The 16,077-nt window shown below is 36.5% G+C and overlaps 1 protein-coding gene across 3 annotated transcripts; it reads left to right on the plus strand.

Annotated features, from left to right (window-relative positions):
* The first annotated feature begins 1,845 nt into the window (after window positions 1–1,845).
* chka (choline kinase alpha) lies at window positions 1,846–15,847 on the plus strand. 3 transcript variants are annotated; one of them, XM_056765971.1, is made up of 13 exons: window positions 2,426–2,565; window positions 3,027–3,135; window positions 5,603–5,656; window positions 5,973–6,051; window positions 8,796–8,909; window positions 9,239–9,372; window positions 9,997–10,101; window positions 10,325–10,383; window positions 10,480–10,567; window positions 12,863–12,971; window positions 13,057–13,163; window positions 13,739–13,820; window positions 14,281–15,847. In XM_056765971.1, exons 2-13 carry the CDS (start codon window positions 3,119–3,121, stop codon window positions 14,338–14,340), a joined length of 1,008 nt encoding a protein of 335 aa, XP_056621949.1. In that variant the 5' UTR covers window positions 2,426–2,565; window positions 3,027–3,118; the 3' UTR covers window positions 14,341–15,847. The 3 variants fall into 3 exon arrangements, with proteins under 3 accessions (XP_056621947.1, XP_056621949.1, XP_056621948.1); XM_056765969.1 differs by lacking the exon at window positions 5,973–6,051 and having other exon boundaries at window positions 1,846–2,565; XM_056765970.1 differs by lacking the exons at window positions 2,426–2,565; window positions 3,027–3,135 and adding an exon at window positions 3,173–4,370.
* The last annotated feature ends 230 nt before the right edge of the window (window positions 15,848–16,077 follow it).

The raw sequence follows: 16,077 nt of genomic DNA on the forward strand, positions 1-16,077 counted from the left end.
ATCTTGCTTGAAAGAAAGTGAGTGAGGAGGTCGGACAATCTGGTCAAATCAATCTTTAAGCAATTTGAGCAATATACGAGACTGGAGCCGCCTGGCAGAAGCCCCTCCCATGACGCGAATTCGCGTCTGTAGTGAAGTGAATTTGACGCGCGAATGAAGCGAGTAAACTCAAAATGTTCAAGCGTCCAATTTTGGTTTGAACACACACGTACGTCCGCCTATATTTATATTATTTACTTTTAAAATGTTACCGTTGCTCAGCCCTTATGGCTTCATAGTACGGAGAAGTGTCCACCCGATCCACACTCACGAATCTCGGCGATTGGCTGAACTAAAGAACATGGTCAATAAAACAAAGACATCAGTTTGACTCATCGCATGCGGATTATGTCCGTAATCTTTTAGCGCTGAGACGGCTCTATGTATCAGTTTCAAACGATCTCCAAATCCAGCGTTATATCCACCGTTTATATAACATTATATATATGTTATATAACATCACACAAATGCAGTGAACTAATAAACACCTGAACTTAGCGAACGCAAGCTCCTTCTACTCTCCATGCCGCCGCGTGCTTTTCCGGGAGAATTGTCCAATAAGGGACTAATAAAAATAGTTACAAAACTGTTTTATATGTTAAAAAAAACTTTCCGAAACCTGAACGATCGCTGGTCGAGTGAAGTTGCAGTACGAGTTGCAGCATCCCTTTAAAATCCATGTTTATATGTTGACAGCACGTATTTGTTTGGATCTATTGAGTGCTCCATGTACTACGTGACCACATGGTGGCGAGATCCAGTGTCGTATCTCTCAAATTCCACAGCTCTGGACTATCGTATCACACTTGATTTACAAGTAGGCTATGCCAGAAACGTTTCGAAAGACCCGTCAAACCAAAATGTTTACTGTTTTTAGTAAAATATGGGAAAGAAAAAGCTAAAAAGAAAATATAAATTTAAAAGGATACATTTCGGCAAAATAAATTCAGATCATAAATTGTTAAACTCTGTTTTTGCAAAAAAGATTAAAACCTTTGAAGAGATGATCTCAGTTACCCAATCAGGTCTTATGAAAGGGAGTTCTGTTATATAAAGTTCGACTTGTTCATGATATATTGGACTGTTCGGATCTCACTGAAAAAGGTACCTTAATTTTATTAATTATTGCAAGGCGTTTGACTCAATTGATCATGATTTTATTTATACAGTTAGACAAATCTGGTTTTGCATTAAAATGTAAAAAGATGGTAAAAATATACACGAAGATATAAACAGCAGTGTTTCTTTAGCAAAATATTAAATATGATTGTTAGATTACCAGTGAACAGAAACACAATGTTTAATTGATTCCGTTCCACCCCATTACTCTGCTAAATAAAAAAAATTCTGTGTACTATGTTTACAAATGTAATGTTATTCATAGTATTGAAACGATCGCTGCTGATTGGGCTGACATTTTTGGCACGCCCACCAAATAAGAGAAAACGTATCTCAAACCCTCCCTGCGTTCCTATTTGCCTACTTACACTATGCCCTAATAGTAGGTACTGTTTTTGTGTGGAAATAGTAGGTACTTTTGAGTGCATGGCAAAAGAGATCGCACACACTACCACATACTAACAGGAAGCGGAAGTGACCGTTGTTGCCTAGACAACATTGTGGCCAATAACTGTCACACACATCAAAATACAGCTCTTCTTTCCATTAAGGTATTTATTCATTCAAAATGTATTTACATTTGTTAATTTAGTGATGCATCATAATTTATTAACGTAGTGGAGCGTCACTAAACTCCGGCTACTCGCGGTGAGTTGTGGGTAATATCAGCCGTTAGTGTGCATCATTCTGCACTTCGAATTTTTACCGGAAGTAGTAGACCATCCGGGAATCTTTTGAATACTATTTTCAACATACTACGATTCGGGACGTACTAATTCTGCTTTCGAATACTATAAGGACGGATAGTACGCTGATTGGAATGCATCTCAAACCCTGTTGCAAACCGTTGCGCACCGTTTCCAGGAAACGTTGCGAACCGCTTTGATCTTGAACGTGCCCCAGGTTTAGTATAAGGGGACGTGACTCTGTTGTCCAATCAGCGAACGGAATAGGCGTGGTCAGGTTACGTGAGTCAAACCTCTTCGACTTCAATATTAAGAGGGCTCGAATAAACCAATTTGACGCAGTGTTCAACAGTCGTGCGTAGTTTTTCTTTGAAAACAAGACATCCGCGTTTATTTACTTGCTTTATACCGACAAAAAAAAGTTGCACAGCTAGTCTGCGTTTAGACAATTTACACCATATTTCACATTCTTAACAGCAGCAAGCATGAAGACTAAATTTGTAAATGGCGTGTCTTCATCGCCTTCAATGTCTCTGGGTTTATTGGTAAGTGAGAATGTTCTCGAAGTCCAACCAGATAGCGGAACCGACTGCAAAGATATTATCCGACCGGATGAGCCCGACCATCAGACGAAGCATAATGCGTATCTGTGGTGCAAAGAGTTTCTTCACGGAGCCTGGAAATCCGTGGATGAAGATGATTTCCAAATCTCTATCATCAGGTATTCTTATTTGCAGTGTAACAACCTTTGAAACGTTATTTTTTAAAATTCCTTCATTTTATGATCCGCGTTGGAAAGCATGCGACGTGTTTGCTATAAACGCGTGAGGATGTTACGTTTCTTGAGATGACATATTTGCTGACAGTTTATGGGATGTGTTTGTGACTATGTTCACGAGGTAATAAAGGTTTACTCAACATGAGTGTGATTTAACGTTAGCCCCTCTTGTCCTCACGACCGTGGCTCTGTTTTAACATAGCGGTCTCCATACTTAAACAGCATATTTTGCGCACTCCGCTGCATCTCTTATTCTTCTAGGTAGTGAGCTCACTAGGTTTTGAGACACGTATTAAGGTTTTATTGTTACAGCTCAGTTTTGGCTAATCTTTGTAAGAATGTCGATTTTTTTTTTTAATAGAGTGATCCGTTTTCTTTATTAATGTGTGTGTTTTGCTTTTTAGGGGAGGTCTGAGCAACAAGCTATTCCTCTGTTCCTTACCAGAGAATCAACCGAGTCTTGGAGGTGAACCAAGAAACATCCTTCTTCGCCTTTATGGACAGATTCTGCAGGTGTTTTCTTTGTTATTTGCTAAATGTTAATGGATGCATTCAGATGAATATTGTATAATGTAGTGTAATCAGATACAATTGACATCATTTAAAATATAGAATTTTGAAGGGCACTTGCTTTGTATATAACATTTATAGTCTACTAGCACCCAATTCCTTAAACCATGGGATGTTATGATGCTTGTTCTTTCATAAACTGTGTAGTGATGTCATTTTTATGTCTTTAGAAATTAGGTGAATATCTCATGTTGGATAATTACATTTAAACCATTGACCTGTATTTTACAAGCTGGCAGAATTGTATTAATTTGTACAATGTGAAACATACAAAATATGAGGAAAAAGCTATATTGAGTCCCCACACCAGTACAAACCGTTACTGATGTGAAAGCAGAATGGAAAAATGACAAATTTGCCACCTTGTAAAATAGTTACACTTTCCCATAAGATTGTGTTGGAAGTGTATTTCTGGCTGATAGCTTGCATAACAGTATTTTGTCAATAAGATTATACGGGTAAATAATAACCCATTGAAAATGCCCATATTACTTTATCTTACGTAGAACACAAAAGGTGCAGTTTTTTTAACAGTAGCCTTGCCACTCTTGTACATATAATGAAAGTAAATGATGGTTGATGCCAAGCCTGCAGAATCCTACTGCTGCTCTTTGTGTAGAACAGTCCTAAATCTAAGCTGCTGTTCAAATAAAAACTTGGCACTTGCTCTAGCTTTCGTTGGCATACAAATCAACAATTAGTTTGAGTCGGATCCAGTTCTCATTCACTTTCATTATAATGGAAACGAGTGGGATTTATCAAAATCACCTTTTTTGTTCTGTGAAAAATACAGGTTGCATTTTATTTTTGCTTAAAAAATCTTTGAATACAGCTGAGAAGTGTGCGTGTTTGAATGTAATGTTAAGGTAATATTTCATCTATTTTTTATTCAACAAATGTAGTGCATATTCATAAGCTGAATTTAATTAGGCAGGTAGCATATGTCTTGTGACTCTCACGGGGCACAAATCCCAGTTTTAAGAGAATAAAAACTGCTCCTCAGACAAAAATTGTGTATTTATGTGTAAAAAAGCAAACAAGCATTTTTACCCTCTAAGTTTAAAGAGACAGTTTTTGTTGGGTAATGTACCTCCATGGCTGTACTTGCGTGTCTTCTTTGCCGTAGGCTTGCCAAAGGAGCACTCTTGTTTCCAGGTGATCCCAGCATGCCACTCACGGTACAGTATGTGATCCCTGAAGCCACAGTATTGTCCTCAACAAAGTTTATGCCCTTCTTTCAAGTCTTTGAGAATTACGCGCATGGCGTGCGCTGCTTTGAAGTGTTCTCTGCCTCTATCTGCCTTATTCTTAATGCTTTAATACACCATTAATGTAACTTGCATCAGAATATTTTGATTGTTATGGACAATTAATCTATTATGTCATCACAGTTGCATTACAACAATACCATAAACCTACAGTATGTCTTATAGTAATGGTAACTATAAACAAAGAAAAAAAAATCTTTACGAAAAGTGTTTCTAACAATATATGCATATTTAGTTTCTATTGTTATATTAGTCTAATATTCATACTTGTTTTTATATACAATTTTACAGATATATTTATTCATATATATAAAGTCCATATACATTTTCATGAATGGATAGATAGAATGTAAAGAAATTATGTAAGGTTCCTTTTGGTGTTTGCCTTTTGTATCCAAGTGATTAGTCATTGATTTTGTGAATGACTTTTTCCTGAGTCATTTTCAAAACACAATGACGTCATACCTGATGAGGTGTCCGCAGGTACACAGTCCAGGCTCGGGAGTCAGGTGTATAAAATATGGAAACCTCTGACCAAAGCATTAGTTGATGCCATATCACAAATGACGGGGCTTGTGGACTTTGGTTCACAGTGATACACGTATAAATCTGCCATTAAGGTTAATTAAGCATTTTATAAAAGTTAAATTTCAAACTGGGCACTGACAGTTACCTGAGTTGACCATTATTAAACTAGACAAGGTTTATTTGCGGCCCTAGCATTCACGTTGCTTCTGTGAGATAATGTAAATTACTTTGGCCACCAAAAATTCTTCACTTGTCATGGAGGATACCATACCTTCACGTACTAAATAGTTGTGCTTGGTCTCAGTGGAACAATGTTTTCATAATAGCTATCATAAAATAGTGGGCATGAAAACAACATTTTAAAGTCCGAATAAAAGGAGCCTCTTGTGCATCCTAAATTCAGAGCTATCAGCCCTTACTAATGCTTGTAAACAACTATTCATGTTTTATCTTTAAATTAGTGTGTTGTTTTTACTATTTTTTATAGCGATTTTGAAATATAACTGTTTGGAAATCTGAATATCAGCGATTGTTGTCAGTTTATGAAGATCAAAATGTCTCGACAATACCACTTTGTACTCATTTTTAGTCTTTGCTTTCTCTCTTATTGCTAGATGTCCTGTAATAAAGGGGATTCCAGACAGTCAGACATTGAAAATCACTTTCAAGTAAGTAACAAATTAGCACAGGTCATTTTTAAACGTATGGGTTTTATGTGTGAGCTGAATAAAGAACTATGATTCTAACTCTATAAGCTTCTTGTGGTGACACATTTATTCTTTCTTAATTGCACCTCATCAGGCATGTTATAATATAATGAGGTCAAAGAAGAGCCAAAACTTCATAAAAATATAAAAATGGAGTTGTTGTTATATTTACCTCCTATTCTGAGCAAACTTTCACCCTCAAGGGGGTGGGACGAGCTATTTAGGTCATCAGATATGTTTTGTTTGGACCTTTACTGTTGTGATTTTAAACTTTTAGGTCAAATTTTTCCATAAGCACTTGGGTTGGATTTCTTGTTTTCAAGTGGATTGTCTATTGGACAAACAGGGCCACTGAGGTAATTTCTAAATTATAAATGCAAAAAAGAAATACACAGTAAATAGATCAAATAGACAAATATTTTTAATCAAGTCTTGTTCGCGAAAACATCTAAACAACCTTAACATAACAACTACATTAAGTCAGACTTTTATGGTCCTATTGGGATTTTTTTAAGCATAAATCTGAATGTAATCAAACAATTCTGTCATCATTTAAAGAAGGTTGATAACCGAACAGCACTGGACACCATTCACTTTAATTGTATGGACACAAAACCAATGCAAGTGAATAGGGTCCAGTTAATAATATGTTATACATAGTATGTTATACAGGTTTAAAATGAAAAGAGGGGGAGTAAATGATGACAGAATTTTTATTTTGGGGTGAAATATCACTTTAAGTCATGGAATCTCTTCATAAAATGGCAAAAGGAAATGTTTTGTCAAGGGATTAAAAAGTCTGAAGTAAATTTATCTTGTTTTAGGGATATTTTTGAAAAAGATTTTTTCAATGTGTCATTTGTTGACATATTCACTGCAACATCTCAAGTGTGTCTCATTAGTCGTACAAAAAAGATTGCACAGAATACCTATGACATACTTTATCATCATTTCTTATTAAGTTACATTGTCTGCTTACGTGTGAATCCTACAAGACATTTATCCCAGCATTAACTTCACTGTCTGTGGCTCTTTAGTCTGATCTGTGTAGTCTTAATTCTGATTTGCAAATGTAATTTTGTGTGGATCCATCCAAAGTACACAGAATACAAAGCGGTATGTAGAAATGGCCGTTAATAGTGCTAAAATGAACATTCAAAACACCTGCAGGTAGATTTTGTCCTTGTACTGCTAGCAGGGTGTTTGTGAACCGATCTGCTTCACTAATCCAGTGATTATGCCGTGTGTATTAAGAGGAATGAAGCACTGGAAAAACCCAGCAGCTGTCACTCTACGGCCACATGATGGGTCAGAGACGAGGGGTGGAGCTGGAAAACCAAAACCTGAAAACTACAAAAAATTCCATGTTATCTAGACAAATATAAAAGAGAATCACAATTTTTGTATTGTTAGGTATGTTTTAAAACTTGTCAGTGGGGTAGAAGATTTTTTTTTTTAGAAATATTCTCAAATTAAAATATTCTCATTTTTAACACCATCAGACGTTTTTTGCAGGTAAATTAGATAAAAGAATGGAAACTTGATTATTTTCTGTAGATTTCTCGAGTCATTCTGTACATGCTGCCTGTATTTAAACATTTTTGTGTTCATTGAGGTCAAAATCTATTGGCCAAGTCAACAAAATTGAATGTTTTGGGAAAAAAAGATTTGTTCAATTTCTGGAACGGTCCTTCTCCAAAGCCAGTGAAGGTACTTTCCAAGTATGTGTTTAGGAAGTGTAATTTCCTTCCAGATTTTTCCGCCAGAATTTTGTAGCGTCCTGTTTTATTTCTGAGAGGGCGGATGTTTTTTACAGTTTATCTACAGATGAAATGGCTTTCCCTCAACAGGTTGGTTGCGCAATTGTGGTTCATTCTTGAAATATCAAACATTGGGATAAAGGACTCGCAATACTTTCATCTGACACCATCAGCTTTACAACTGTAAGGTAGCAGAATAAAATACAAAGCTACTACACACTCAATATTCATATATAACCCTATTACATTATTGTCTATAGCTTTACGTAATCCATGTTATCTCAAGTTTAAGGACCTTTATGTAACTTAAATAACATAGATAAAACCTCATATTTCAGTATTTCCCGGTAGTTTGTTCTATCAGGTTAGTGGGAATTTTTTGTTGCGTTTAAATAATATACGTTGTCCCTGCTAAATAATGATTATCTTACTTAAGATTTGATAAAATGTTAAGCTTTTATTATTCACATGTAAACATTTGGTTGTATTGTTGACGGGACACTAAGCAGATGATTTATATTACTTTAATTGCAGGAACGCTGTAATCTCCTCTTAAGTGACACAGGATTGAAAGGGTTTTAGTAACAACTGTTTCATAAACATTCTCTTTATTTATTGCAGCTGGAGTGATTTTTGACATGCGTTTGAATAATTCATGTTGATTCATGTTCACCTTTAGAACTAGTGCCTTGGGATGAAATGTTGAGGCATTAGTTCAAAGTACAGCTCAAAGTGACAGGTGACTGGTAAATAAGTAATTTTCTCATCCTTTTTTCGGTTTGAGCTCTTTTAGAATCTAAAGAAAGAAAACTGAAACGTATAACTTGTAGAAACTGTGGCAAAGGGATGCCTTGAGCAAATACCCACATGGGAAGATCGCTGTTTCGCTTCTGGCTGTTTACACCCTGACTGGTCCAAAACAAGGCTTAATGTCATTTCTAGTTAAGCAGCCACAATGAATGACTGACTTGTTTGCCACATTCTCTCTCTCAGCACAGTTGGTTCTCTTGTTTTCTTTTTTTAACTCATTTCGCTTGAGAGTTCCTATACTGAGTCCATCTGTATTATTAGAGAACAGTTGGCTTGGGTTTAGAGTTCATTGTGTAGACGTCCTTTATAGCAACACAGATTTAACTGAACTCCTCATTTAGGGAGTATGACCATTTTAGATACAGTGTAAGCTATTTAAAGTCACTGCGCCTATGAGTTCATGCAGTCTGAAGTTAAATATCGATCCTTCAGCATCAATCTAATGTGATATCTTTTGACCCTTAGTTTTTCTATCAACCTTAATGTAATTGTTTGAGTGTTTATTTAGTCTAGTTGCTGTTTGTTTACAGGGTGCTGATGCTATGGTGTTGGAGAGTGTGATGTTTGCTATCCTGGCCGAGCGTGAGCTGGGTCCCAAGCTGTATGGCATCTTCCCCCAGGGGAGACTGGAACAGTTTGTCCCAGTAGGTCTTAATATTTACAGTTTAATATTACATCTTACGATAATTGAGCAGACAGCCTAAAGCTGTTTAGACAATCTGCGTGCAGAAAGAGCTCACGTCATGTGTTTTGACACTAATCCATATGAATGTCATGAGAAGAAAGTCACATGAGAGAGTGCAACCGCTCAGGACGGACAAAAGATATGGGCAAATGTCCCTCTGACCACTGTTTATTGTATAAATACATATCTAAGACTGTATCGTGTTATACATTTTCAATAAATGTTTTGTTTGTTGGTTAGTTAACATTATAGCTGGAACAAAACTGACAGCAAATTGTTTGTCTGCAGAGCCGAAAACTGTCTACGGATGAGCTAAGTGTCCCTGTCATATCTGCTGAGATTGCAGAGAAGATTGCCAAATTTCATGGGATGAGAATGCCTTTCAACAAGGAGCCAAAGTGGCTGTTTGGCACCATGGAAAAGTGTGTGATCATAAAACATCAGTTCTGTCAATCTTTCTAAAGCCTGTCCAGTTTGTTTAAAGGTTCACCTTCAAAATGAAAATTCTGTCATCAATTACTCACCCTATTTAAACTTGTGTGATTTTCTTTCGTCTACAAAACACAAAGGAAGATATTTTGAAAAATGTGGTCCTTATTGATTTCTGTCGTATGGAAACAAAACCAATGCAAGTCAATGGGGACAAACGGTTTTCTGTTTCAAACATTTTTCAAAATATATTTTTTTCTGCAGAAGAAAGAAAGTGCTTACAAATATTCCCAGTGGGTGGGGTTTGTATCATTATGTAAGCTTTAACTGAACATTAATGTGAGTATAAATATTATATTCCACTGAGCTAGTGTAAAAAATTATGAAACCAAGAAAAAGGTGAAGTTTTGTCTGGACATCCCCATAACATTCAGTATCTCCACTGGGACCTAACTATAGATGTTGTCTAATGTCATGATACAAAATGTACCCTTGAAGGCTTTTTTACAAGCCTATGTAAAAAACTAAAGTGAGGCTGCATATGGCAGTAGTTATTGAGCATGTTTGACGTTTATCTCTAATGTCCTGTTTTATTGGTTCTCTTACTCACTCCACAGGTATATGGATCAGGTACTTTGCCTCAACTTTACTAGAGAGTCCCATCTGCTCAGTTTTTCCCACCTTTTGAGCTATAACTTGCCCAAGGAGATGGACAACCTCAAGTAAGATCTCATCTGTATTCAGTTTCAGGGTGCACAGCTGTGATTTATTTCAGAGGAATTCAGCAAGCACTATTTCTTTGACGCGGTTTTTTAAGAGAATCCATAGAAACTGTTTGAAAATTTTAGAATGACTCCTAGTGTATTGACAATAAGTTTTGAGCTATTTAAAAGTTTTGTCCGTTGTCTTTACTTTGGTGACATTAATGGCTGTTTGTGTACACAGGTGTCTACTTAAATCCACTTCTTCACCTGTTGTTTTCTGCCACAATGACCTGCAAGAAGGTTAGAAATCAAATAAGTTTTTTAAGCTGTATTTTTTTACTGTTCCTAAATAAGTTCCTCTTGTAATGTCATGTGAACATTGTGTTGCTTTAACAGGAAACATCTTGCTCCTCAGTGGTCGTGAAAATGAGGATCAACAAAGGCTCATGTTGATTGACTTTGAATACAGCAGCTACAACTACAGGTCTGTAACGTTTATAATAAAAAACATGCATCTATAATTTCCAGCCATAAAAAACATGCATCTATATTTTGCAGCCATATTGAGTAAAGCATTTATTTGCATGGTTGCATGCAAAGCATAACATAGCATGCACATTAAAATAGCTCTTCCTTTCTATTTGTTCCTCTTTGTACTTTTTCATGTAGTTTTCGCCAGATGTTTGATAGGTTTTAAAGTACGTTGATCTTCGCACCCCGAATCTTTGGAACTGAATTCGAGAGCTCCATATTTGTTGTTATTCTGCAACAGTGAGGTTTTTTCTGTAAGGTTTGGAATGCTTAGGGAGCCCCAATTCTCAGAAAAGAACCTCCAGACTTTGAAGGCTCTGGCAACCAGCCCACGCTGGGACGTCAAAACACCGTTGCTAGGGTACTCGAATTCTTGCACATGCTCAAACACGGGTCTCACTGAGAATCCATAGACACCCGGGCTCCAAACTTTAATACAGTGCGCTGTGTGAGGACCATAAAGAAATAGTTTAGTTAGAAGTGGGTCAAGCCAAAGACGACTCCTTTTAATGGTTGAGATTCGTTAAGCGTGTCTTGTTTATTTACCCATGTAGTGCCCTGGATGAGTAAGTGACTCGTCCTTTGACAGCGTTTGTCAGTTCACCAGCAAAGCAAAGAGTGAGCTGTAAGAAATGAATCCTGGCCTTCTCTAACACAAAGATGTGTGCTTTGGTTTCCACTGCAGCTGTGTGCCTGTTTACAAAGAGCTACAGAGCTCTGCCTTTTTGGCTCATAAGGAATGAATCTCCTTCAATTTACAGTTTTTTTTAAAGCAGAAATGCTGTTTCTGAAACCGCTCTATATCTCCTATATGTAGTGCAACATAACCCCTAACCCAAATTTATAGATTTTTGTGTAAAATTAATCTCATTCCAGTAGCTTAGTCTTCGATAACAAGTCATCATGTTTTGCCAACCAGAATCAAGATAACAGCTAGGACGACGTTAGCTGTTATGTTGATTCTGGTTATCCAAGTTGTCCAGGTGCTGGACCAAAGACGGTTCGGATTTACACGATTCACATAAATGACCTATTTTTGATTCAAGCGACTAGTTTGCAGGCAAAACATGATGACTTGTTATGGAAGACCAAGCTACTGGAATAAGTTTAAACTAATTTTTGGTCTTTGGACCAAGCAGAATCAAGTTAACAGCATCGTCTTTTTTGGTTCTTGGGCCAACCAGAATCACACGGTCTAAACGTCATATTTGTGCCCATGAAAAGCATTGCTGAACGTCATGAGCGCAAAGGCTGCGTCCGAAATACTATATAGAACATACTGTTTTAACGGCCGATATGTATTTATTCAAATTCAGTACGTAGTGACACGGACGTAGCCAAAAAGTATCTTTCACTGAGAAAATGGCGTTAATATTTATATTTCAGTTCCCATTGTGATCGATCCGGCCAGGTTATTATGAGAGACAGTTGCCAGTCTCCCATTCGAATTTCCACTTCTAGAGCTCTGCCCTTAAGGCACTTGGGTGCGATTGATATTCGTCCGAAGTTTCAGTCGCAGAAGCTTTAGTTTACAGATGATATTTAATAATTATTTCAGAATCCGATCAATTCTCTTCATAATACATTAATATGTCACCGGGAGCCGCGCGGATTACTTTTGTATTGCTTGTATCTTCTTTTTGACATTTCTTTTTTATGAATGCTCTTATAACTGGCTTAAATCAGGTGCTGGAGTTTATCTCTCTTAATAACTTTCTTGCCATCAGTCCCGCATTTCTTTTCTCAATCCTGCATGTTTTAAAACCGAAACCGAAACCTCAGACGCGCAAGCGCTTTGCTTCCCATGGACAAGCATCCAGTTTGTATTAGGAAAGACTTTGAGGTGCACCTCTCAGAAAACGTAGACAAATGAAGATCATTTTTGATGTTTAATTACTACTTGGAGCAATGGGATCACGAGACGAGGGCAATGTATTTATTTTTTATAAAAATCACAAATTTCGGGCAAAATCCATATATTTTTCCTGTAGCTCAATATTATTGTTATGTGATTAACTGCTGCTCCATCGGTGTCATGTGGTGCACTTAATACACTTTTTCAGGCCTAACGCCTGAAGAAAATGATAATACACCCCACTCTATTTTCACCACCTATGAGTTTGCAGGTCTGAATTCATTGTGAGTATTGCATGTGTTCAATATTCAAATGACGGGTTGCTCAGCCCTTCATTTGATATTCAAATGACGGATAAATGTTGATGGACAAATGATCTATTCTTGCCCACAGAGGATTTGACATTGGAAATTTTTTCTGTGAATGGTCTTACGACTACACGTGGGACAAGTTTCCATTTTTCAAGGCCAACACCAAAAATTACCCCCCTAAAGAGAAGCAGGTTTGTAGAACTGACATTTTTAACACCTTTCATCTTCTGTCAAATCTGCTGCTGTGACAATTTTCTTTCATTTCGGTTTCTTCAGATGCAGTTCTTTCAGAGTTATCTGTTGGAATTTGACCCTGGCTTTGCAAACCTGAGCGAGAAGGACCAGCAGAAGCTTACAGAGAAGATGCTAGTTGAAGTGGACAGGTAACAATGTTGAGGAGTCAGATGTCTCACAGATGTTTTTTGTTTTTATTATTTTTTTATTAAATAAATTCCTCTTGAAAAAAAAGATTTCTGTCATGAATTACTTTCCCTCAAGTTGTTCCAAACCTGTATCCATTTCTTTGTTCTGTTGAACACAAATAAAGATATTTGCAAGAATATTATCAATCTTCATTTTTGCGACGTCATTCACTATACCAATTTTTTTCTGTTGAACACAAAATGAGATATTTTGAAAAATGTAGGAAGGCAACAGTTCTGGAGCACTTTCGACTACCATTGTGATTCTCAAACTATGGTAGTCAATGATTTTCTTCCAAACACTCTCCTAAATATCTAAATTTGTGTTCAGCAGAACAAAGTAATTAATACAGATTTGGAACAACTTGAGGGTGAGTAAATGATAACAGAATTTTAAGTTTTGGGTGAACTGTCCCTCAAGCATGTTGAGTAGAAGAAAAAACGATTCCTTTGACATTATGTTTCATTATGGAAATTATAATTTGAGTGTGTAATATCATCATAGACACTTTGTAAACTCATCTCCTCACTTTTAGATTTGCACTGGCCTCTCACTTCTTCTGGGGATTGTGGTCCATAATCCAGGCCAAAATATCAACTATTGAGTTTGGGTACATGGTGAGTAATTGTCTGTTAGTTTGTGTGTGCTGGTAAGAAGTATGTATTTTTACATTGAACAGATTTAAGCTAAGCCAAGAAGTTTATTAATACAGCTATTCTACAAAGATATGGCCATTGCAATATTTGCACTGTCTGACAACCCTTTGAACTGTACACAGATAGTTGTGAGGTCAGGGCAACACAACTAACCGCATTTTAGACTAGACTAAGCTGGTTTAGCAGATCTCTCAGGCTGGCCAAGCTGGTTTTCTTGTAACTGTTGGAAGTTGGAAGAGCCTTGCACTAGCCCAATAAGGTCATGGGTTTGATCCCAGGAAACTCTTACAAATCAATGATCTATAAGCCTTACTTCCTGAAATGTATCTGAAATATCTTTTTGAGAACATCTACATGGTTAGGCTGATTTGTCGCTAAATTTGCTGCTCAATCTAATATCTAGATTTATACCACCACACAGGAGTATGCCATGGCCAGGTTTGATGCATATTTCGAGTTGAAGAGGAAACTGAGAGTTTAAAGGAAAGTACATAAATTACCAATGGACATGGGGGGGCAACAACCACCCGTGTGTTGACAGGGATAGAGCAAAGAACTGTCTCAAAAGAGGATGTTCTGCATCTTAAAATTATACCATGCTGCATGGACCAAACTAAATGCAACATCGCTGATTTCAAAGGCTCTGTGCATTGAGTCCCCCACATGCTGCTTTCCAGTGTTAACTTAAGTTAAAAAATCTTACTTTCAACACGTCTGCCTGAACCACCTGAGGTAATTGCAGAAAAACTGTAATACGGGAAAAAGGCGTGCAAGTCACGTGTAGGTTCATGTAGAATGGTTGGAAAATATCTTAATGCATGGTTCATAACCTACCAGAAAATGGTACAACAGACCAACTTTGTGGTTTCCACAGATTTCCACTGCTGCATAGGTTTTCTGTTTCCATTTTGATGTGTAGTAGATCTAGTTTTAATTCTGTTTCTCTGGTTTAGTAAATCCATGTAATGTGAAGTGACAAAGCTATTGGACCATATCATATGTGAACTGTTTAGGAGAGAGAGAGAGAGTATGAAATATTCCATCTCAAACCGGGAAAACATTATGGTTTATGCCATAGTGCTCTAATTCACCTTCTGGAGGTGCTTGTATTTTTTTTATAAGAAATTTCAAAATTTGAAACAAACTTGGTTGTTCAGAGATTTTCACCATTGGATCTGACTTGATACAGGGGTCCCCTTTAAACATATAATGTATGTAAATAGTTAAAGGTTATATCCTAGTTTTATGTGATATATAATTCTTTTCCAACTAAACAATATTTACTCAATTTCGTTTAAAGTAGTTGTTTTAGTTCATAAAGGTGGTGAAGATGTTTGTACTTTTGTTTATTTTTTCTTTACATATTTGTCATGTATTCGAATTGTATGTATTGTATTACAATATAATTGTAGCAGGCTGGCTGTTTTTTTGACAGTAATGTTAAAGGCACTTTCTGAAGCAGTTCTGCAATTAAGTTTGGTATTTGCAAATGAAACTTTTCTATTACTTTTCTGCAATGGAATATGTATTTTTCTTAATAAGAAAGTGAAAAGTATTGTGTCCTTACTGTAATGTTTCATTGACCTCTTTCTCATTCTTACTGTACGAAACCAGCAATGGGATTGTATTCACACATCTAATACACCACAGGTCTGAGCGTTTAAATATTTATTTACCTGTTACTTGTAGACAAAACGATAAAGGTGGAAGCTTAAATGTGAAAAAGAGTCTGTGCCTTTTGCATTTCAAAATCTGGTCTTGACCAGATCTCAAGCAGCCTAATGTGCTTAGTCATCTGTTAACATTAAAAGCGAGTTTAAAAAACACTTATTCTCTCTGAACATAAAAATAACAACTAAATAGATAAAATATTCACACTTCTGCTAAAAAAAAAAAAGGTGAATAGGGAAATCACTTTACAGCATGGAGAATCAATGTAATGTACTAATGCTGTCTAATTATACTATGAATAAACATCTGAATATGAATTGCCTGATTGTGCGATCTCATTTTTTTCTCCAACAGCTTCAAATACTGATGATGATAATTACACATGTTAAACTGAGTCTAATGATGATAACAGTTTAAGATTAATTCTCAGCTGATTCTGTTTATCACTAATGTAGAGACAAAATGACAAGTCTAAGGCTCAGCCCATAACGCTTTCAGTCCTAACTGGCACAGAAGGTTATTCACTACTCACTGTTATTTGAATTGA

This window comes from Triplophysa dalaica, chromosome 14 (assembly GCF_015846415.1).
Source record: "Triplophysa dalaica isolate WHDGS20190420 chromosome 14, ASM1584641v1, whole genome shotgun sequence".
NCBI lineage: Eukaryota > Metazoa > Chordata > Actinopteri > Cypriniformes > Nemacheilidae > Triplophysa > Triplophysa dalaica.